Source organism: Lithobates pipiens, unplaced genomic scaffold (genome assembly GCF_037356315.1).
Source record: "Lithobates pipiens isolate NorthernLeopardFrog02 unplaced genomic scaffold, aLitPip1_a1.2 Scaffold_25, whole genome shotgun sequence".
NCBI lineage: Eukaryota > Metazoa > Chordata > Amphibia > Anura > Ranidae > Lithobates > Lithobates pipiens.
Window position 1 is genome coordinate 220,825,228 of NW_027507787.1, and position 24,396 is coordinate 220,849,623.

The 24,396-nt window shown below is 42.0% G+C and overlaps 1 protein-coding gene across 1 annotated transcript in view; it reads right to left on the bottom strand.

The window, feature by feature from the left end:
• Positions 1 to 790: 790 nt before the first annotated feature.
• Positions 791 to 24,396, bottom strand: part of ZRANB1 (zinc finger RANBP2-type containing 1) — a 107,866-nt gene continuing 84,260 nt past the window's right edge. The window contains exons 5-10 of the mRNA XM_077455563.1: positions 23,592 to 23,663; positions 23,308 to 23,506; positions 20,873 to 20,993; positions 19,002 to 19,131; positions 13,998 to 14,227; positions 791 to 1,963 (exon numbers count right to left, since the gene is read on the bottom strand). Coding sequence (XP_077311689.1) covers positions 1,745 to 1,963; positions 13,998 to 14,227; positions 19,002 to 19,131; positions 20,873 to 20,993; positions 23,308 to 23,506; positions 23,592 to 23,663 — 971 coding nt within the window. The 3' untranslated portion in view covers positions 791 to 1,744. The remainder of the gene's footprint in view (positions 1,964 to 13,997; positions 14,228 to 19,001; positions 19,132 to 20,872; positions 20,994 to 23,307; positions 23,507 to 23,591; positions 23,664 to 24,396) is intronic.

A 24,396-nucleotide genomic window follows, 5' to 3' on the forward strand; every position in this document is an offset into this window, starting at 1 on the left:
AGCCATAGTAAATCCCGGTAAAGGAGCCCTGAATTAAATTAGTATATCCTATACCAAAGGTACTTATTTGGTCAACAAACGTCAATATAACTATCTAGGACAGTGATGGCGAACCTTGGCACCCCAGATGTTTTGGAACTACATTTCCCATGATGCTCAACCACAATGCAGAGTGCATGAGCATCATGGGAAATTTAGTTCCAAAACATCTGGGGTGCCAAGGTTCATCATCACTGATCTAGGATCATGGAATCTCGATTTCTGGAACCCCCATACATTGTGTCAAACAATGTTAGAACAATCTTTCATCTTTAGGCCTCATGCACACTGGGCCTAATAAAACGACCAGTAGTGTGGCAGCGTTAAAAATAGTTTTGCCCCGTCTTCCTGCTTTTTTGCATTCATGTTTTTAGCAAGAAAACACAAGCTGCATTTACAGTGTTTTTACAGCTCAAAAACTCTCAAAACCCACTAGCTCTAGGGGTTTCCCCCCCACCCCAGCCAGAAAACAGCCTGTTTGAATGGCCACATAGGTATAACATGCCGGGGAGTTTACTGGCTGCAGAAAAAAAATAAAATAAAAAAAACACACCTGAAGCCAAAAACAGCCGCTGTAAAAACCATCTAGTGTGCATGAGGCCTTAGAAATGTTTGAGGAGCAATGGAAGTTCCAGGCTGAGAAGCTGCACTGATGTTCTAAATAGATATGCCTACCTCTCCAGCATGACCATAATCCGGAGTGTCCTCCGAGTAGCTGACTAAACACAGAAGTAAATGAACAGTCGAGAAATTGGTTCACAGCAAGACGATGTATTTGTGTCACATTCGCAATCAAGTCCAAGCTGGCAAACTGCACACAAATCGCTTTAGAACCTAATTCCTGCATGTGAGGAGGGGGACAAAGTGTTCTTGAACAAATAAATATATAAAGTTTTCAAAGAAGGGAAGGGGAAAAAAAATAAAAATAAAATAAAAAATACTTGGGTGACGGGGAAAAAATTAGGAAGCCATAAAGACAGGAAGTGAAAAAAAAATTCCTCAGCTTTCCTTCACTTACCCTTTATAACTAAATTCATTACCACATATTAAAAAGGGAAAACTAAAATAAAAATGCTCTTTTGGTCTGACCTCCAGACCATCAATGTCTTGTGTGGGAAGGGCCTGAAATCTGTGTTACTGGTGTATACAATTCTAAAATGAAAGTATATTTAACCCCTTTATTGCTTGAGACAGCCATAAGCTATGAGTAACTGTGCAATATACAACTCTTGTGGCCAGTCTAGTAATGCCGGGGTTAAAATCAAGTGCAGGGCAATTTAAAATAATATCTGAAATGAAACATAAGCCTTGCAATAAACAGAAAGGGTCAGGAACTAGGAGCAAAGCAACTAATGGCCAGCCCATTGCTCTGATAGGTTGACCATGGGTTTTTGTGTTTATTTTCTAATTTTTTTTTTACCTTCAAAAGTCCTCTCTCCCCCATTGCACAACACATGCATTATACCAAGATTTACAACCCAGATTAAGAGGGAGAGACGAAAAACAAAAAAAAGAGTGTCCGGTCTCAATAACAAAAGGATGTTGTCGTCAGAGCCAAAAAGGTGCTGTTATCCCCAGGATTGGGTGGGCTGGAGCATTCCTCCCTGCATGAGACCCCAAGCACATAACACGGGGTCCCGTCAACACAGGTCCCAGTCATGACCTCACAGCATGTGCTGTTTACACATTAAGCCCAAGAGTCTTCTCACTCATCCTCATCTTCTTCATCCTCCTCGCCATCAGACAGCGCTGTACAAGGGCGAATCTGCCGATAACCATCCAACCATTTTTCCACCATTTGTGTCACTAGTGGGTGGTTACGACGGCGGGAGCTTTTCTGCATGGCTACCAAGACACCGCCTTCTGTCACACAACAGTCCAACCATTCACGTAGAAGCTTCTCCTGTTGGTCCTCATTGCCAAGCTGCAATGGATAGAAAAAAAAAAAATGGTTAGTACAGTTTGAAAGCGAATACTCCAAATTCCAAACATAACATGGCTAACTTTTTAAAAAAAGAGAAGGCCCATATATGGATAGTGGTGGTAAGCCTTGACCAGTTTCTCTGCACAGATCATGGATTTTATGGTGACTGCAAGTGACCAAGCTTATGTCCATTAAAGTAACAGGCCTGGTGAAAGTACATAGACACACACTGACACAGAAGAATTGTGGCTCTACACATTTTCTAAAGCAGTATAATATAAGACTCTAGGGGTCTAAAACACTGACGACATTTTACGTTTTTATAATACTTTAATGATAAATTCCAGGGAGTGCAGGCACACCGAGTTAAGATCAAGTGCATGAACTTCTCTTATTTATAGCCGACTGGTTAATGGCTCTGCTGTGGGAGAGGAGAGAGAGGCACACAGAGCAGCTATGCCCACCCCTCCGGAGATGACTTTGTATTATGTGAACTCCTTCACAAAACACAAGTCTTCTGTTAGGCCCGATTTCCCACCTATGCATTTTTAGTGCTTTTTGCAGATTTGCATTACAGCCCATTTAACATGGATATGGAACACGTTCTGTAGAGAAAATCTGCAAAATGTAAAAAGCACAAAAAAAAAAAAAAAATGCATAGGTGTGAATCAAGCCTCAATGAGCAAGAGAGGAAGACATAGCAGCTGCACCGACTGCAATCTTGAAGAAGCTTAGACCTGAAGCATCAGCTTAGGGCGCCCATAAATACAGCCATAGCCATCTTACGGGACTGCAATAAAAACGGAGATAAGCCCAGGAGAGGTCATGCACCTCCTTGGATTTAATACAGTGTGCCTTCATTGTTTACAAAAGGAGCTGAATAACGGAATTCAGCTTTAAGGTACATCTAAAGCCAGGTTCATAAATTTAATATATTGAAGCCATTTGGAAGATGCAATCGTTTTAAAACAAGTCCAAAAAAGTAGGGACGCCGTTTAAAATCTACATAAAAAACACAATGCAATGATTTTCAAATCTCAAACCCAAACTATTCACAATAGAAAATGTTAAATGTTTAAATGCTGAGAAAATTTGAAATTTTGAGAAAAAAAAAATAAGCTCATTTTGAAATTTTAGGACAGCAACACGTCTCCAAAAAGGTGACAGGACCATGTTTAACCACGGTGTAGAATACTGTTTTAACACTGTCTGGGAATATTTGAGAGCAGTTGCTGGAGTTTTGGAAGAGGAATGTTGTCCCATTAAAGTTGAGTTTTTGACATATTTCACGATGCACCAAATATTATCCATTGGTGAAAGGTCTGGACTGCAGGCAAGCCAGTTAAGTACTTGAACTCCGTATTATGAAGCCATGCTGTTGTCATAGATGCAATTTAGCATTGTCCTGTTGAATTATACAAGGCCTTCTCTGAAAAAGACATCTGGATGCGAACCTATGCTGCTCTAAAATCTGGAGTCTATCTCTATCATCTCAGCATTAATGGTGCCTTTCCAGATGTGCAAGCTGCCCATTCTATACACACTATTGCACCCCCATACCATCAGAGATGTAGGCTTTTCAACTGAGCACTGATAACAAGCTGGAAGGTCCCTCCTCTCTTTAGTCTGGCGGATGCGGCATCCCCCCCCAATTTGAGTATTTGCCATTATACAGGGAGGAACACCATTCAGAAAATTGTTTGACATTTAGATGCAGCTATTCAGATTGGTGAACCTCTTCCCATCTTTACTTCTGAGACACCGACTCTCTAAGATGCTTTTTTTATTATACCCAATCATGACAGTCAACAGTTACCAATTAACCTAATTAGAACCAAAATGTTCTTCCAGCTCTTCCTGGTTTGTGCCACTTTGGCAACTTTCTGGTGTCCGGTCTCAACTTTGTGACATGTTGCGCCCATCGGTGTCAAAATTGACTCTTAAAAATGGCACATTTTCTCAGTTTAAATATTTAACATTTTGTCCTTGTAACTTCCTTTTAACTGAAATTAAATATCAAATCTGCCTTTCAACCCATCAGCTATAAAACTGCCCCCCCCCCCCCCCCCCCCACAATGTAATGGATGTGCTTGTAGTTCAAATCAGGGCAACAATGCTGCTCCTTCAAAAGCTAGTGGAGAGAGTGTGGCCAACCTAAGCAGGATCATAGCGTAAACATGAGGAGGGGGGGGGAGAAGAGTAGAATACTAATGCAGTCACCACATCCACTAAAAGGCACTTCCCGTCTATGGATTTCAAATTCATATTCCATTACAAAACCTGCAGCAGGAGAAAGACGACTGCAGTGGAAAGTACATTGGAGTGACATACCCATTAGAATCTCTGAAAGATTAAAAAAAGGCAGCCAGTGCTCGATTTAACATTCACCAAAACCTGAAACGCTAGTTTTGCATTGACGAAAGCTTTGCAGCTTAGTCAAACATCCAACAAAATTTTAAACCCAACAAAGGATGTAAAGCAGAGAAGCCCTTTACTTAGAAATGACCGGTTTTTAGTAATAAATACGCCGTCACAGTACAATTCAGGTCATCCTTTTTGGGAAATGTAAACAGTCCCCAGAGACTTTGTGGCTGCGTTTCAGTCATCTGTTTTTCATCAACACTCCCTATACAGAAAATCTATTCCTGCCATTAAACAGGACTGAAGAGGCAGAACAAAACCTAGACAAGCAGAACGGATGCATCTACAACCTATAATGTTTTAGTTTGCAGATCAGGAAAGGTTAGAATCTCATGTGGGATTTGTATTGCTGTGACCTGTCGCTGCATCAGGAAGTGAAGGGAATCCCCCCAATATGGACATCAAAACCCATCGCCTGACCGAACTCGCTCTGTCCAAAGGAAAAGCAAAATAAAGATTTTGTTGGGGCTGATGAAATGATTTCAGGGTGATCACATCGGTTATATGGTTGTCCTGCCAGCACAAGGGTGGAAACCAGATTCCTAACCATGCAGAGTCCAGCACAGCGTGGGCTGCATACATCTCAGAAGTGATGCTTTATGTCTAAATTAGACTTTTTTGGGGCTGAAAATATGAGCTTGCACTTCATCAGTACAGTACAGCATGGGGGTGTATAGCAATCCATAGGAACCAACCAGAAACCATCTTTCCTTACAGTACCCAATTCCTTTCTACACAGAATACCAGGACAGTGGCTACAGTGTAAAAATAGCCAGTCAATAACCACTTTGTGTATTCCATGGCAAACTCCATCCAGACCAGACAGTGCAGCTCCACACAGCACCGTCTATGCAGGCATCTTCTAAGTCAGAGACTCCTGGTGACCTATAACTTCTAGAAATCCCAGTGCTCAGGAATGCCATGACCACAAGAGCGGCAAGGATGTGGAATTCCCTTCCACAGGTGGTGGTCTCAGCGGGGAGCATCGATAGTTTCAAGAAACTATTAGGTAAGCACCTGAACGACCACAACATGCAGGGATATACAATGTAATACTGACATATAATCACACACATAGGTTGGACTTTGTCTTTTTTCAACCTCACCTACAATGTAACATTACAAACTCAAATAATGGTTATGTTCCCATTCTGATGTTAGGTTATTGTTCCAAACTTGAGATAAAAAGGGTGAAGACTTAAAGCAGAGCTCCACCCAAAAGGGGAAGTGCAATTTGCTTGCAACCCTTCCACTGCCATATCTAGCACTTTTTTTTGGGGGGGGGGGGGGGTGGGATGCAGGTACCTGGTTTTGACAGGTAACCCACTCCCACTTCTGCCTCAGATTGCTACGGCAAACTGAGTCAGCAGTTTGCCCTCCCCAACTTTCCCTCACAGTCTTCTGGGACACATCACAGGTCCCAGAAGACGCTGGGGCCACCCACAATGCGCAGCAGGAAGCCAGCTGTGAAGTCTCAAGGCTCCACTTCCAGTTTCCCTTACTTAAGATGCACTAGAAGCAGTTTGAAGAATCAGCTCGGGTGAGGACAATCACTGGATCCCTGGGCAGGCAAATGTGTTGACCAATTAGTCAGCAGCTACATTTGAAGCTGCTGACTGTTTTTGGGGGGAGCCTGGAGCTCCTCTAATCAGCCCATAGATGACTTGGTTTTCTTTCCTTCCACCACGGGTGTGGGGAGCCTTTCCAGCCAACAGAACACAATGAATACTGGTAGCGGCTATAGCCACCGGTAGAAATCAAATGGAAAACAAATCTGACAGGCTGGTTGTACCCAAGGTGATCAATGGATCAACTTGGATACAATCAGCCTTCCCACACATGGATTAAATATCAGCTGGTACCTGCTGAGCCCACCAAATTTCCATCTGTATGGATAGGTTTAAGCTGGCCATACATGAATGGAAAATCGTCCATTGGCTGATATTAGATCATGTGTGGCCACTGTGGTAAAAAAAAAGTCCATCTAACGATGGACTTCTGTTCAACCACCCTTCTGGTATTTTCTCAATTAGCACTGCAGGCAATAGGCTTCAGCACTACCAGTGTATTCTGATGGTGGGGGAGACTACCCCCTGTCATACAATGACACAGTGGGGAGGATTTCCACATCAATATTAAATGTGTGGATGGGGGAAATCGAGTCAGTCCTGCTGGTTGAATGAAAAACTGACCCATGTATGGCCAAGCTTTATACTACCCTAGAGAAATTGCACTGTTGTATTTTACAAAGACAAGGCACCGGGCAGGAGATTTAACCCACTGATGCCTAATGAAAATTTAAATATTGGGTAGCGGAGGAGGCCGACATTAATCTGAAACAGGCGCCATTCTAGTTCTGAAACCTTCTGCAAAATGCCCTGATCCCGCTGCTTAAACTTCACTATAAGATATATCAGACTACCCACACGGACTCCTGGAATCCGGGGTACCTTGTGAAGCACTCAGTGAAGTCTTTCATCAAAAAAAAAAAAAAAAAAGGGATTAGTCTTCTGTAGTCAATAGATTTTCTGGCATTTTAGTATCATAGTGAGAACATGCAGGTGTTCAATTAGACTCTGACCAGGAGTAGTGATCCTTGTATTATAAGAGAGGCAATCAATACATGACATTTGGATGCTATTAATTAATCAATGCCTCCTATTTAACTAAGCCGGTTAATTACATAGTTTACAGACTTCTCCAAGGATAAATGTCACGTCAAAAGACATCCGGATCCAGGATGATTCATCCAGGGGAGGAAGACTACCAGCACTGTTCAAACCTGTGTTAGGATTAGATCAGAACCCCTGTGGTTGTTCATACTCTGCTAGCAATGTCAAGAAGATGATGGGAGTGCTAAATGCACCTCGTCTTATAGAAAACTGGATGAATATGTACAGCTCATACATAGGCATAGTGATGCCATCGCTTAACAGCTGAGGTGGAGTGCTACTTTAGCAAGCATAAAAAAACCAAAAAACAAAACAAACATCCTTTAGGTTATTAACTGCGTCACCGTTTTGAGTAGACGTACTTGTATGTTCCTCAGAACGGGAGGCCATGCATCGGCTGCGATCCTGTGATGGCTGCAATGTTCAGGCACAGCCCATCACAAAATCGGGATATGGGCACTGTGATTGGCCCTCCCGGTCAGGTGATGGCTGTGTCCAATCACAGCCTTCACAGTGTAAACAGACGTGCATCTCGGTGCTGGCTCTGCCCACTGAGCTAAGTGAGAGGTTAGTGCGAGGGGATGCTGCAGTCTGTGCTTACAGCTCTCTGTGTACCTAATGATCACAGATCTCACAGACTGCAGCATCCCCACACAGGACTTTTAAACCTTAGAAAAAAAAAAAAAAAAAAAACACACACAACTGATAGGCCTCTTTCACACGGGGCGGATCAGTAATGATCCGCCCCGTGGTGATCCGCTCGCTCAGCGGGGATCGATCCGTTGTCCCCGCTGAGCCGGCGGCGGACAGGGCAGTCTCCGCACACTGTGCAGGGACCGCCCTGTCAGCTCTCCGCTCTCCTCTATGGGGATCGGATGAGCACGGACTGTCTGTCCGTGTTCACCCGATTCGCTCTGCAGACGGACAGAAAAATAGGATTTTCCTCAGTCTGCAGAATCGGACAGTTGCGGAGGCGGACAATAGCGGGTGTCTGCGGATGGTCATCCGCAGACACCCGCTATCCCATAGGGATGAATGTATGTCCGTATATCATCCGCAAACGGATGGATGAAATACGGACATACCATCCGCATGTGTGAAAGGGGCCTTAATCAAAACTCATTATGTCTTGTGTCTATTGTCTGAATAGATCTAAATAACCTACCAGCAGCATGTCTTTGGAGTGTGGGAGGAAACCGGAGTACACGGAGGAAACCCACGCAAGCACAGGGAAAACATGCTAACTCCAGGCAGATGGTGTCATGGTTGGGATTTGAACCAGCGACCCTATTGCTGCCAGGTGAAAGTGCTAACCACTACACCACTGTGAAGTGTATGGAAACGCCAACAATGACCTTCCGTACCAGTGGTATTCTATTTGTGCAATAAGTGCACAACAAATGCCTATTGAACTCAGAAATTCAAAGCTGCCCTGTGCTCACCTCGTGCGTGGTCTCAAACTGCGGGATTAGCCCTCCTAATTCTCATCTTGGACTACAGACCAATTAGTATGCTGTGAACATAAAATGTAGCATGATTCAGTAGTTTAGCAAATGAAAACTGGGCAGGACTGACACCACTCATTGCCCAAACTGGTATTTCCTGTACTTCGAAGGGATAAAATACGAGGAAACGTATTTCAGAGAGGCACTGCATATATTTGTTGTGAGGAAATAGACTTTAACCATTTAATTGTATACCGTCAGTAAGTTGAGGTATTTCCTGTTGTGTTGAAGGCACTATAATCACACTTTACTAGAGGGGAAATTGTAGGTACTATTTCTTGTGAAGGTTTTATGGTATTTTATAATAAAAGGGTTACCTTATACTAGGTTCTAAATGACATTGGTGACATGACATGGTTTCAACTGACAGAGCTGCACGATTAAATCGTTAAAAAGATCTCAATTCAACTTGCCTCACAATCCTAACCAAAAATTTCCTTGATTCTATGTGACAAGTGCAGAGCTGCTCAGAGCTGTCAAATTAAGAAAAAAAAAAAAAAAAAAGCAGGCAATGTTTATCAACATTCCTCAGCACTGGGAGATAAAGAGATACATTGCAACTCTCAGTTCTTTTAGTTCAAAGGAATGAACCCGTGTTCAAATGTGATTATATACACACACATTATATATATATATATATATATATATATATATATATATATATATATATATATATATATATATATATATATATATATATACACATACACACACACACACACACACACACACACACACACACAGAGAGAGACCCTAGAGAATAAAATAGCAGTTGCAATATTTTATGTCACACTACTTGCGCAGCGGTCTTTCAAACACTTTGGGAAAAGTACTTAAAGCGGTTCTGCACTTAAAATAAAAATATTAAAAGCCAGCAGCTACTAATATTGCAGCTGCTGACTTTTAATAAATTGACACTTAACTGTCCCAGGGTCCAGCGATGTCGGCGGCAGATGACGAGCAATCGCTCGTCTCGCTGCTGCCCCCGCCGACATCCTCGGTCAGGGAATCGGGAAGTGCAGCATTACAGCTTCACTGCCCGGTTCCCTACTGCGCATGCGCAAGTCGCGCTGCGTGTCTCTTCTGGTCCCCCGCTGTGTCTCTGGGATGTGTGTGTTTCCCAGAACACAACGGGGGGGGGGGGGGGGGGGGGGCAGGGCGTCTGCGGCGGTCTGGGCGGAAGTGGGTGCAGTTACCTGGATTATCCAGGTAACTGCACCCCCCTCCCCCCTGAAAGGTGCCGATTGTGGCACCGGAGGGGGGGGGGGGGAGGGATCAGATTAGCGGAACTTCCCCTTTAGGGTGAAGAACCGCTTTTAAAAAAGTAAAGTTAGCCTAATTTTGTGTATAACGTGGAAGACGTTACGCCTCAAGAATCGTGATCAACTGTGGGCATAAAATTGGATATATTGAATTGTACGATATTTTTTATTTTATTTATTGTTTTTAAGGTTGAACTGGATGGACTTGTGTCTTTTTTCAACCTGGATAACTATGTAATCTTTAGTCTAAAAAAAAAAAAAAAAAAAAAGTGCGATTCTCATTTTAGCCAGATTCATGCAGCTCTACCCGACCGAAGTGAGGTGAAATCTGCAACTGGGATAGAAAGCAATAATAATTTATCGAGGTTACATAATAGGTAAGGTCCATCCACTTCAACCTGTGTAGATGTGTGTCAGTGTTTATAATAGTTTCCCATATCCCTGTATGTTGTGTTCATTAAGATGCACATCTTAAGTCTTGAGTCTTAAAAATAGCCACACTCCTCGCTGCCAACAATTGTGGAAGAGAACTCCACCGTCTCATTGGCCCAACAGTGAAAATACCCCTACGCAGTTAAAGGTTAAACCACTTCCCCTCCAATCTCATTGTGTGGCCCCATGTCCTCTTACACGCCGAGACGGAATCCTTTATTTCCTATACTGGGATCACCATTGAGGTATTTGTAAAATCGCCATATCTCCTCTCAAGCAAGAATAAATGTAGTGCCTGTAGTCGTTCCTCATTCTGTGGACACTCTCCAGTTTCAGCACAGAATGGGACAGTATTCCAGATGTGGTCTAACCAGCGTTTTATATAGTGGCAGGATTATAGTTTTATCCCTGGAGTACATCTTTTATTCATGCTAAAATTCTGCCGGCCTTGGTAGCTGCAGCCTGACATTGCATGCTGATGCTCAGTCTGTCATCTACTAGGACCCCCCAGATCTTTCTACATCCTTGATTCCCCCAGAGGTTCTCCCACTAGTACTCCCCGAGTAGTTTGCTTTTCTTTTTAGTTTGTGTAGCAGTTGGAGATTTTACCCTCGCTTTATCTGATAAAACTAATCACTGGGACAGTAATGGAGCCCCGAATAGTTTAACTGCGTTCAGCCCACTCACCTTTAAAATTACGGCGGAGTGGTGCAGATCTTGTTCAGGGAGGCCACCATGGCGGTGTCCGAGAACCGCCGCTGGCACGCAGCCACTCTGTGTTGCTAGGACACAGCGCAACCCCAATCTACATAAAGAGACGCATACACAGCTCTTTAACCATGTGATCAGCAGTGTCCAATCACAGTCTGTCACATGTAAACAAGGAGACGCTGGTAATCGGCTCTCCTCGCCTCTCACTGTCAGTGTGAGGCGAGGAGAGCCGATCAGCAGCATTTCCTCACAGGGGGGACATCTAGGGATTTAATCAGGGCACTGATTACAATAAATACAGTGTCACAGAACAGTGCCCACCAATGCCAGCATATAGTGCCCACCAGTGGCAGTTCCCACCACTGCCCACAAGTGCCACCAATCAGTGCCCATTAGCAATGCCAGTCAGTGATGGCAATCACTGCCACCCATCCGTGCCCATTAGCGATGCCAGTCAGTGGTGGTAATCACTGCCGCCCATTCGTGCCCACCAGTGCCACCTATCCATGCCCACCAGTGCCGCATATTAGTGCCCACCAGTTCAGCCTATCAGTGGGCATCAGTGCTGCCTCATCAGCACACATCAGTGGAGGCGAAAAATTACTTAAATACAAAATTTACTGACAGGAAAAAAATAAAATAAAAAAATAAATGAAAGTTAAAAAAGGTCTTCAAAAAATTTGTAAAAAAAAAAAAAAAAAAAAAAAAAACAGCAGTGATCCAATACCACCAAAAGAAAGCTCTATTTGTGTGAACAAAATGATTAATTGTTTGGGTACAGCGTACCACGACCGCGCAATTGTCATTCAAAGTGCGACAGCTCAGAAAGCTGCTTGGGCAGTGTGCAGGAAGGGGGTGTAAGTGCCCGGTAGGTAAGTGGTTAAACAGGGCTTCTATTCCGTCCCCAATACATTTGATAGACATGCACTTAAACATTACAGCCAGCAGGTGTCACTCTGTAAATAGCTAGAGAAAAATAAATAAACCTTCAGACACAAAGGTTGGGGATGCAAAGCCGGCAACATGACTACTTTTGTGGGTAGAACAGAATGGATTTCTTTGCATGCGTTTCACCGATACCGATCATAAGATTAGACCACGGCCTGGAAACAAGCAGACCTCCAACTTAATGCCGTTCTAAAAAATGGAGACATCTGCCTGTGTAGGGCCACCCCGAAACGAACTAAAGGGCAAACACAGGGAAATACACGTCTGTTTTAGACGTCGTTTCTGTAAGGATGCATATGCCATATATAATAAAGTAGACTACATTGCTCTTCCTCCACCAATTGTAAGTGAAGCGCATAACAGGACAGATTTATCGCTGCTCAAGACACAGCTAACAGCTCAGAGGCCCTGGAGCTGTACATTCTCTAATGCACTATATACACGAGAAATAAAAGCATTTCTTCTTAAGAAACTAAAACCAGATGTGAACTACAAGCAAGGGAACCCCCCTTTTTTTTTCCTCATAAGAGCATTGGTATTTACATTACAAAATAGTTAAAAGCCTATAACTTGTACATGTATAAGGCAACACCACCCTAGGAGATCAATCGTTCTCCTAGGAAACGCTTAAATGCCATTTATAAAAGCGGGTCATAATAAAATAAAAAATAAATAAAAACACAAATACTAAAAAGTATGCAATATGTGGTACAAAGAGGACATTTGAAACATAGCAAGGACTGCTTCGTTTTCAGCTTAAATCGTTACAAAACACAGGAGCCTGCATGCACTCTTATCTCCCACAGTACACAGAATATGGAAATGCAATTGTAGTAAATATAAACTGCTAAAATAATTTCTCAGCAGTATATAGCAGTCTTATGAGTGTCTGGTTAAAGCTCGTAGGAGGAGTTTTCATTCTCCCCTGGCTGCCCTATGAGGCTGCAGGACCCCCTGACCCTCTGTCTGGACAGTGCCGATTGGCTCTGTGCTGATCACATGCACCCTCCCAAGACAAAAAAAAAAAAAAGCCCCACAACACTCTCTAGCAATACACACCAGACTGAGCACGAGCAGCTTGTCCCCTGAATCTGTTCTATCAGGATATGCATTGGGGACTGTGGAAGAAGGGGAGGAACAGAGGAGACAGGAACAGCCTTTTTACACAATGTAGAGGATTAACCCCTTAGCTTCCCCCGTGAGTATAACAAGTATGCTTTACTGCATATACAGACTGATTTTACTGTTGTGGGTTTAGTAACACTTTAAAAAGGTGAAGTATGGAAATAGAAAAACAAAACAAAACTCCATGCTCCCTTCCATGCAGCAGCATTGGTGTGATGCTGCAGCAGTCCCCTGCTGGCTCTAAGCCCAAGAAATGAAAGATCACATGACTGCTGATCACTCCGTTCTGGGTGAGCTGAGAGCAGTGAATTTCAGTCACCACTCAACCCCTCCAGTGTTCACTGGAACACCAGGCTGTGGAGGGGATGGGCACCAGTGGCTCTCGCTCTTAGATGTGTACCAAGAGCATGAGCCAGTTGCCAATCAGGTAGCCAGGTGGTTCCTGACAATATGGTCATGATCTGGCCGATTCTGGGCCACAGGAGAGCATAAGCACACTCCTGTAACTCAGAAGTATGGCCACAAAAGCTTTGGTCATACTTGTAAGTAAAGCTATGGTGAGACAAAAATAATTTACAAAGGCTTTTGTAAAATAAAATGGACCCTTTTGGCTACTCTTTGGGCAGGAGTTATATGTGCACTTCAGTGAATGTACTCTTCGTTACATAAACTATATGAGAGGGTTCCAGAATGGTAGCCTGTGTGACATTATCTGCACACACGTCACGTGTAGCTTTATTAGATTAGTGCAGCTAAACAGAAACCCAGAGTGAACTATAGAACGTCTAAAAATGCTAGTTCCCTGGCTTCAAATGAGTCGCTTGGCCTAGAACAAGCACGCAGCAAGTGAAGGCAGAACTCCTACATTTTACACTACAATTGCAGACTACCTACATCTCAGCACCGTCATACCTCCTGTGGCATTCTGTAAAAATGAATGAAAAGGTCACAGGCTAACCTCTTGCGCAGACAGGAAGTGAATGTGCAGGAGCTTCCTTTCGCTGTCCACCAACGGGAGAAACGTAACTGTTACATCGTCATCTGTGTTTAGATTTGCACCAGCCCCACGATTGTCATAGCCATCATTCTCCATGGCTACCAGGGCCGAGAAATGACCCCGCGTGTAGCCCAAGGCGATCGGGCTTTTCCAGCAGAAGCTTTGCTCCCATAAAAGCGGCAGGTATACTCCTATGGAAGGAAGGTCACACACAAGTCAGCGCCACACCACAGTACATACAAAACACCTACACAATTACCAAAGTACAGCTTCTGTTAACATGGTGCAGATGCATAAAAAAAAAAAGTTTTAGATATGGAACTATTTTTTCTCTCCAGATTTTGAAGAATGCTATTAAACAGTCTTGAATGGAGAGAAGAAAGTGACAATAGAGCACATCTGCTGCTGCTGAACAGTTCCAGTGTATCAGAAATAGAAATCCTTTGACAAACTGTCTATACCAGGCCGGTAGCCCTCTAGGCCAGGGTTCCAACACAATCTAGCAGTCGCTCACAGGCAGTGTGTAGATCTCCATCACATACATCCAAAGAGGAGATTACTTCTAGCCTGACAGCAGGCAACCATTGCAAGGCACAACCATAATGAACAACTGAATGTGTGTCAAACAAAGGGAAGGGATCAACTGACAATTTGGCAACAATCCCTGTTCATTGCCCACCTATTTAAAAAAAAAAAAAAAATTAAATAAAATCACTTTACTTATGGGGGGGGGGGGTCTCAGAAGGAGCAGTATATAATTTTTTAATTTCATTCATCCCCTTTCACACATGTGGACCATTTGTCAGTTTTTCATTCATCTGTTGACGGACAAAAAACGGACATCAATGCATCTCCTTAAAAAAAAAAAAAGGGATATAAACGGATGATCATCCATTTACATAGGCCTTCACCAACATCCGTTTTTTAGAACAGATTAAAGCCCTATTTTTCTTCCGTTAAAAAACAAAACAAAAAAATGGATCGGACGAAAAACAGATGAAACAAACAAACAGTCTGTTTTTGCATGAAAAAATGGCTCCAGGACTCAAGTGGTTAAAGTACCGTATTTAAGCGGCATACAACACGCACCTTAAATTTTAAGGGGGCTTCATGGGGAAAAAAAAAAAAAAACTTTCCACAGCCCCCTTTCCTTATAAAGCCCCCCTTCACTCCCAGCAGACCCCCCCCCCCCCCCCCCCAGCATACTTTAAAAAGTTAAGAAAATATTACTGACAGCACTTTCTCATATACCGCTCCTCTTCTGTCACTCATTGTAAATAAAAGCTTCTATAAACCTCAATGAAACGCCACCGCTCTCGTGGACACGGTCATGTGACTCTCCTCTGCTGTTTCATTGATGGTCATATGACTGCTCTCCTCCAACAAAAGCTAAACACGAGGGGGGGGGCAGCCAGAATGAGCGGTGTTACTTAAGGTATTACAGGCTCCCATTTACAGTCTGAGTGACAGAGGGGGGTCAGTATACAAGAAATGGCTGTCAGTAATATTTTCTTAACTTTTTAAAGTATGGCAGCACTTTGCCAGGGTCAGGGGAGACGGTGCAGCTAGCCAACACCCTCCCAATGGGTGGCACCTGGGGCAGACTGCCTAATCCCTGCCATGCAGGCACAGTTTAACCCCAGGTTTTTTGGGGGGGGGGGGGGTGGGTGTTATACGCCGATAGATACGGTAATTGTAAAGTATTTTTTCCTATAAACATGTTATATTTCCCTGCTCTGTGTAGTAATTTTGCAGAGAACAGCCCCGATCCTCTCCTTCTTAGGTCCCTCTTCTGTGATCCTGGCCCCTCCCTCCTGTTCAGTGCCCCCACAGCAAGCAGCTCACTATGGGGACAACAGAGCCGAGTCACAGCTCCCCATGTCCATTCAGACACAGGGCACTGCCCAGGCCCCCCGATTGGTTAGCTGATTGAAAGCAGTGGCAGCCAATGGCTCATGAACATCGCGGGACCTCAGGTAAGTGTTAGGGGGTGCTGGGGCAACTGCTGCACACAGAAGGCTTATCTTAATACATCAAGATTAAAAAAAAAAAAACCTGACTATACAACCCCTTTAAGTATTGGGCGACATACGGCATCTTTATTTATTTTTTTATTTGACCAGACTGATTAAACGAATGGCCTGCGTGTGTGAAAGGGGCCTTAGTTATACAGCACATATGCACAACCATTGGCAAAAGAAGGTTCAATGTGTTCGTTAAGATCTGTATCCACACAAGTTTTTGTTTGAAACAAATGGGTTCTGCATTCCCATACAAATCTATAGGGATGCAAAACCCGCTTGTAGGAGACCAAATGCAATCTGAAACCAATGACAAAATGTCAAGCTGATGCCATTGACAAAGACCAAAGCCCACTTATAACTGAGCTAGGATTAGACCATCACTTTAATGAAATTGGCAAATTTGCTACTTTTTTTTATTGTGAACATTTCACATGCAATGCAGGAGCCACATTTTTATCACTTCTCTAGTTTCATTGGCACAAGCACATTCGCTCCATATTTCTTCCACTCATTCAGAAAGCTCAACCTCTTCCCAGCAGTCCAGTAATCTATTTTTCCCCATGTCAGTTACTTCTAGATCACAAGAGAGGATTGTAGGACCTGTGACTGGCCAACATTAGTCACTGCAACTGTTCCTGCCTGTCTGTAATCAGATCTCCAACTGATAAGTGAAGTGCAGCTACTGATCTAAGGAGACAGGAATTATGGAGGGCACCAATTGATGTACAGAAACAAAAGTTTGTGTAAACAGTAGTAGAAACTAAAATTGGTACACAGCAACTGTTCAAGGTACCAGAAGTCCTGCCTTACACAGTCTTGTACCCACCACAAAAAAAAAAAAAGAAAAGGAAAAACAATGCTGCATTTAACATATGTGCATTGCACACCACTTGCTTAGGAACTTCAATGCAAGGCAAGCACCATTTGTAACAGGGAGGAAGGTGAGGGTGGTGAGGAAAGGGTGTTGGAGGCGGGAAGTCATGTCACATGACTTGTCAGTCATGCAAATGGTCTCTCCAATCAGTTCCCTCATGGTCTGCATTTTATAAATGACTTATAGAACGCAGGCTGCGGTGTGTGTCCAGGAGCCCCATATTTTGGTAGCTTCTGACTTGCCCAGACCTTATACTTTGCTAATAAAACTAGCATAATTTGTGCCCATTTTATCTAATGTTTCATATTGTCATTTGTCACAGTTCTGAAAAGTCCCTCTTCATGTCATTAGCTAAAAATCGCTATATATAGTGCTGTATAGGCCAGAAGAAGCCAAATCCTTTAAACCTTTCACTGCTGTACACCATATGGACCTACAGAAGTGCCCGCAGGTGGTCAAGTCAGTACGGCATACAGACCTCATTTCCCCCTCTCCTATAAACTTCAATGACCATAACCTTATACCAGAATTGTTCAGCAGACTCTGAATAATTCTAACTCTGATCAGCGAATTACAACCCGCTGATCAGAGTTGACCCCTAATGTGACCGCCCCACCCATGCTGCTTCTTCACACCCCACTGCTCCCTTCCACCATCTCCTTTCCTATGCCCTTCACCCTACTTCTTCCCCCAGCACAGATTCCTCCCCCTCCCCCCAATGCAAACTGCAGACCCCCGCAGCCACCATCATTAGCCGGCATCCCTCCCCTGCCACCAGCTTTAGGTGCTGCATGGGGTTTGGGGGGGGGGGGGGGGGAACAGATGTGTCCCCCCCACAGTCAAATAGCCCCCGTACCGATCCATCTCTGCTCCAAGCGCATCTCTCCTTTCCTCCCGCCACTTGCATCTTCTCTGAGCTGTCAGGCTGGGTATCGTGGCAGCAGCAGCGTGGGGGGTGGGTGAATGGGAGCTGGGACGCTTAGTAAACATGTCCCCCCCCCCCTATATGTACAATGGATATAGGCAGCAATCACAGCTATATCCACTGACAGCTGATTATTGTAACCGCAAATGTTTCGTGTATTTTTAGTGAAAATATTGTTTTAATAAACATTTGTGCAAATATCGCGCTGCCTTGAAAATTTATGTTTTGGGGGGTCTTTTACAATTTCTGAAAGCTGTAAGTGAAAAAATGAAAACCTACAGATTTTTAAAGAAATTTTGGGGTAAATTAGATTGTCACCATTTTGCTAAAAGGCGCAATTTAAAATTTACAAGTATTTGTTATTTATTAACTCCATACAGGTTAAGCTTTTATATTTAGTAGGGATTTAGCAGGAATTTGGTAAAATTAGCTGTGTTATCTGCCAATAATGGGTTCAGTGTATTTTGTGCGAATATATTTAGTTTGATAAACATTTGCGCAAATTCCCGAGGGGGCTAAAAAAAAATCTGTAGCAATTCTAGAGGTCATATGCTTTCAGAAAATATATGGTTTTGGGGATCTTTTACAAATTCTGAAAGTGGTAAGGGGAAAAAAAAAAATGAAAACCTTAAGATTGTTAGAGAAATTCGGATATTTACATTTTTGCGTACATTTGATTTTCACCATTTTGCAAAAAGGCGCAATGTAAAAAATTACAAATATGTATTAACTCAATACAGGTTAAGCTTTTATATTAGGGATTTTGTCAAATTTGCCAAGTATTTATCTGCTAATCATGATTTTAGTGTATTTTTAGCAAAAATATTGTTTTGATAAACATTTGTGCAAATATCGTGGGACCTTAGAAATCAGCAGCACCTTATTTTATTCTACTGGTCATGTGCGTTCAGAAAACGTATGGTTTGGGGGGGTCTTTTACAAACTTTGAAAGCTATAAGTGAAAAAAAAAAAAAAAACAGCAAAATTTGCAAAAATGGTCTGGCCACCTGAGTGTACAAGATGGAGCACAGGGCCTGGCAGCGAAAGTGTTAAAAACACCAAAATAATATATCATTGTAATTTATCACAATTATAAAAACGAGAACTCCCCATTGTATCTGTTTACTGATGCCTGGCTGTACCTTGAAAACGAGTGTACCCCAGCGTCTCACCACGGAAGCTCTTATAATATTTCACTCCATACACTATAATTGGTCTCCTAAGAATATGCGCAAGAACGAAGATGTGCGTCTGTTCCAGGCTGGCCCCTGGCTGTAAAGAGATAAACCATTATAGGTTAGATTATACAGATACAAACGGCAGTTTTCTTTTTTTGTTTTTTGTTTTTTAAGAAAAGACCATCTACCTGAAGTTGGGCTTAAAAAGCTAAAACCAACACTAGGTTGTGTCTGGACTGTTGGAAGTCCCCACCCCATGCCCTCTCTTTTCAGTCTGCAGCAGAAAAGCAGTCAAACGCCAACCTTCCAATATTTTCTTATCTGTCACCAGGAAACTGGAGGATTCTGGGTGGACGGGTCTAAATCCAGTCATACACAAATGGCATAAGGGGGACCCTGAACAATTTTAATGGCCCAGACAAAAACAGGCAGCAATTTTTGGACATTATTCACACCAAACACAAAACTCAGCAGCTTTTATAGATAAAATTAGCATTTTTTTTCAGCTGCATGTGAACACAGTTGTGTCAGAGCATCGGAAAAGTATTCTTATAAACCGCAGGATTCTTCCTTTAAAGCTGCCTGAAGGATGCAGATAGTGGAATTTTCTCAAGATGCGCAGTTGATATAAAAACAATAACATGCTCAATAATGCAAAGCATTAAAAAGTAAAGTAAATGTTGAGAGGCTTAATCATTGCCACACCTTTCCCTCTTGGCACCAAACTGCTATATTATATATATAATTTAAAAGCTGAATTCCAACAGCTTAATACATTGTTCAAATACATATGAGCTGCTTTACCTGGCAAATTTTTTTATTTTTAGCCATCCAGCCCTGCAACTTACACATCACTGACAGACAACAAAGCCAGTTTAGCAACAAATGCAATTATGCATCACACTTTGCCCCCCCAAACCAGCGACAGGTCAGTAAAGGAGCATTTTGACAAGCTTAGGCCTCTTGCACATGGATACTCCTTGTTTGATCATCTAGATTTTCAGATTTATTTATTTTTTTGTATGCATTTGCGTGCATCTTCGTGTATAGGCGCTCACGTAAAAATATAACGGGGTCTCATTCTGCATAATCTGTAAAGGATCATTTGTGTGCATGTGGTGTAAATTACTGGGCCAAAAAAGCAGATTTTTTTTATTTATTTTTTTTAAACAAAAGACAAAAAACGCGGGTGGGGGGGGGGCTCATGACACTAATCCCCCATCCACACATTAGAGTTGGAAGGGGAATCTCCCCCACTGTGTTATTGTATTCTGACGGTGGCGAGATTACCGCCATCAGAATGGACAGATCAAGCTTCTTTTTTTTTTTTCACCAACACTGTGGTTGAACAGAAGTTGATCAGTAGAGATTTAACCACAGTGGCCATACATGTCCCTGCAGAACTGTCCAAATTTAATTCCATGTATGGCCAGATTTACACTGCTCTTCTCAACATTATCATTTCTCAGACCAAATAATTCACACACAACACCTGATTGGCTCCTAGTGCTGCCCCTTCCCTTATCAGAGTTGCACTATATAAAAGCGATTACAGGAGGCAGATTCTGAGTCAAATTCTGGAAGTTACATTAGTACGCCAATTACATGCAATCATTACCAGAAACAGGGGCTGGCATGTCTGAAAGTTAGTTAAACTGGTGTTTAGCCCAGGCCTTTAATATTAAATGGGATCCATAGTAATATAGCGTGGGGACACAGTATTAGAGTCATGTATTGGTTGCTCAATTACGGCCCCTACAAAAAATGGTTATCTGGGAGGGATCTCTCGATTCCCACTGCCAGCAATGTAGACAATGGTTGTTTCTTGCCTTTACCTGGCTTGCGAGTGACAGAATAAAAGCCCAGTCTTCCTGCCACTGTTCCTCTCTTAGAGAGAAGTGTAACCCAAAACTCTGCGAGTACCAAGACTCCCACTCCTTCCATCGGCTGTAAAACCTGGAAAATAAAATAACCATTTAAGAAAAAAAAAAATAAAAAAAATATAATATAAAATATATATATATATATATATATATATATATATATATATATATATATATATATATATATATATATATATATATATATATATATATATATATATATATATATATATATATATATATAAAATAAACCACAATTCAGAACAATTTTACCGACATGAGTGTTGGACAAACTGCTGTACTATGATTCTGAAAGAACTGTATAAAATCGAATTGCAATGGCAGCAAGACAATGGTGTTAACAGGTCCTACAGAAAACTATGGATTTTCTCTCGTCTCTGCATTTTGTGTGCTTGAGAGCAAAAATGCAGACAGTTAACAAGCCCTTACGGTGCCCTGTAAAGCTGCACCATTAATTGTTAAAGAATCAAGATCGCAATTCAATCTCCCCCCCACACACAAAAGCTCAAAAAGGCATTTCCTTCATTCAGTGCAGAGAGTTCTCTGCTCACAGTGCTCATAAAAAAATAAATAAAACACAGGCAGCCTGACTAGTTTATCTCAATATTGCTTAGTCTGGGATAAAGAGAAACACTAACATTTAGTTCTTTTAGATCAAATGGATGAACTTTGATCTGTAAATGAGGTCAGTTTAATCACTTAAAGACTAAACCTAAAATAATATAATATAATATAATGTGAAAGATGTTCCGCTAGAACCGTGGTCTTTATTTTAAGCAAAAAAATATTAAAAAAAATCAATTCTCATTTTAGCTAGAATCGTGCCCTGGCTCTAATGTTGCAACATTTAGTAAAATATTGCAATGGCTGTCGTGAGGAGAACTTGTGCGGTGAAGGACAGATTCATGTAGAATTCAGCCACAGGTCCCTGACCAATGCCAGTGATAATACTCAATGAAAAGAAATACCTATCTGCAGCACTGTGTAACGGAAAGGAGCACAGCTAAACGATTAAAGGTAAATGAGGTTAATAAGCCTGGGATAAGCAAATGAACCATGATAGAGAAGTCTAATCTTGGAAGACAATGGCCACTTTTCACTATTAACCCCTTGCTGACTGCCTAACTGGGAATGCACATCATGTTTTTGACATTAAATACCAGGGTAATGGGTGCAGCTAGATGCCATAACCTCAGTATCATTCTTGCCCTGAGGCAGCTGGCTTTCCCATAACAGTGATCCTAGCAGCCGGCGCAATTGCTGCGGGATCACTTTTAGAAGCGGCAGTAGAAGAATCAGCGCCCCCCCCCCCTCTTTTTTGACCCCAGATCTCTCACTAAAGAGGACCGGTCATGCTTATTTCTATTACAAGGGATGTTTTCATTCCTTGTAATAAGAATAAAAGTGATCAATAAAATTGAAAGGAACAGTGCAAAAAAAATAAAATAAATTTAAAGTATCCCCATTCCTCTGTGCACAGAAGCAAACACATACACAAGTCACGCCCGCATATGGAAACTGTGTTCAAACCACGTATGAGGTCCCCCTGCGGTCGTTAAAATGAAAGCAGTATGCCTAGCACAAGACCTCAAAACCTCCTCTGCAACTATAAACAGGTAACCTGTAAAAAAAAATTGAAAGCGTCGCCTATGGAGATTTTTTTTTTTTAGTGTACTGTAGTTTGTCACCATTCCACGAACATGCGCAATTTTAAAAACAGGTTAGATATCCATTTACTCAGTGTAACATCTTTCACATTATTAAAAAAATTAGATAACTATTGTTTGGTTTGTTTTTTACTCTTAAAGTGCATTTTTACGCAAAAAATTGCATTTGAAAGACCGCTGCGCAAATACAGTGACCTAAAATATTGCAACGATCGCCATTTTATTCTCTAGGTTCTCTGCACACATATATATATATATATATATATATATATATACACATACACACACACACACACACATATACATATATATATATATATATATATATATATATATATATATATATATATATATATATATATATACACACATATACACACATACATATATATATATATATATATATATATATATATATATATATATATATATATATTTTAGCAGAGAACCTAGAGAAAAAAAGGCAATATTTGGGGGTTCTGAGTAACTTCCTAGCAAAAAAATACTAATATAAGCTAGTAATCAAAAAGTTGCAGAAAAAGGCCAGGTCAGCAAGAGATTAAGATGTCTGGACCCCGAGATTTCACTGGAAATCTGATAATGGGCTTCACAAAAACAGACCAGTAAAAACTTGCATGGCTTAGCCAAACAAATAGTTGCCAGAGATAAGGCCCATGTAAATGCACAGGTTGCGATTACCAGTGGGAGCAGTCGTGGAGGCTGTCATGCAGAGCCTTTCTTAGCACCGAGTCTTTGTCATAGATGCCCCATGTAGCTTGTAGTACAGAGTCCAGCAGGCAGTCTCCTGCAGTGCGATTCCAAAGTGCATAAAGTCTGCTATCCAGACGGGTCCCCAGCTCCAGTGACCAATTAATGATTGGAGATTCTTCCTCTAACTCTGAAATTAAATATTGAAATTGTAACCCTACAACACAAAAGGATACACAGCTGTTGTATATGGAGGTCAAGTAAACCTGAATCACCTTTCTGCACATCCCGATCCAAAACTTCATCAAACAGTTTCTCCTGGACTGGGGGTGGCAGATCTTCTATGTCTATAGGAAAAAAAAAAAAAAAGGAGAATTTAGGTGTGGACCATCTGAGAGTTAAACAGTTTAACCCTGCAGATTGTGAATCAAAACAGCCAGATGAAATCGTAAAATTGAACAAGCCAACTTTAAAACACTGTCGCCTTTCCCCATACAGTGTCTATGGAAAGGGCTTCCCTCCAACCAAGATACCCACCTTACGTTTGCTTTTTCTGCAACTTACTCCTCCGCAACTGGCGAGATTACCTGAAACTTCCAGGTAAAGGGGGATCATGTGACCTGCATTCCGTTGCTGGTGCCTGGCTCCAGCAGATATCACTATTTGGTGTAAATGTCCCAAATGGGACACAGATTGTACAAAAAGTTTTAACCACTATATAGTCTAATCAACTGAAGAAAAAAAAAAAAAAAAGTTTTAGTCGCCTGTCTACACTCCTGCAAAAACCACACTATGTGCCACAACTCTCCCTCTCCCTCTTTTGCACATGTGCAGAGAATATTCCATTCATTCCTACGGGAAATACCAATTTTTATGCCTCCTAATGACAGGCTACCCCTTCATAGGAATAAAAAGGTGACTGTTCAGAAAGTTTGCAGTATGCTTTGTGGCAAGGCCATGCCAGTGTTTAATGTGGCAGTCTGGGCAAGGTTTTCCAGGAAACAAGCACACTAATGGCACAGGTGTGTGCTGGCTTTATGTTAGAATCAGAAGTAGAGGCAATTGCCCCGGCCTCCTGAG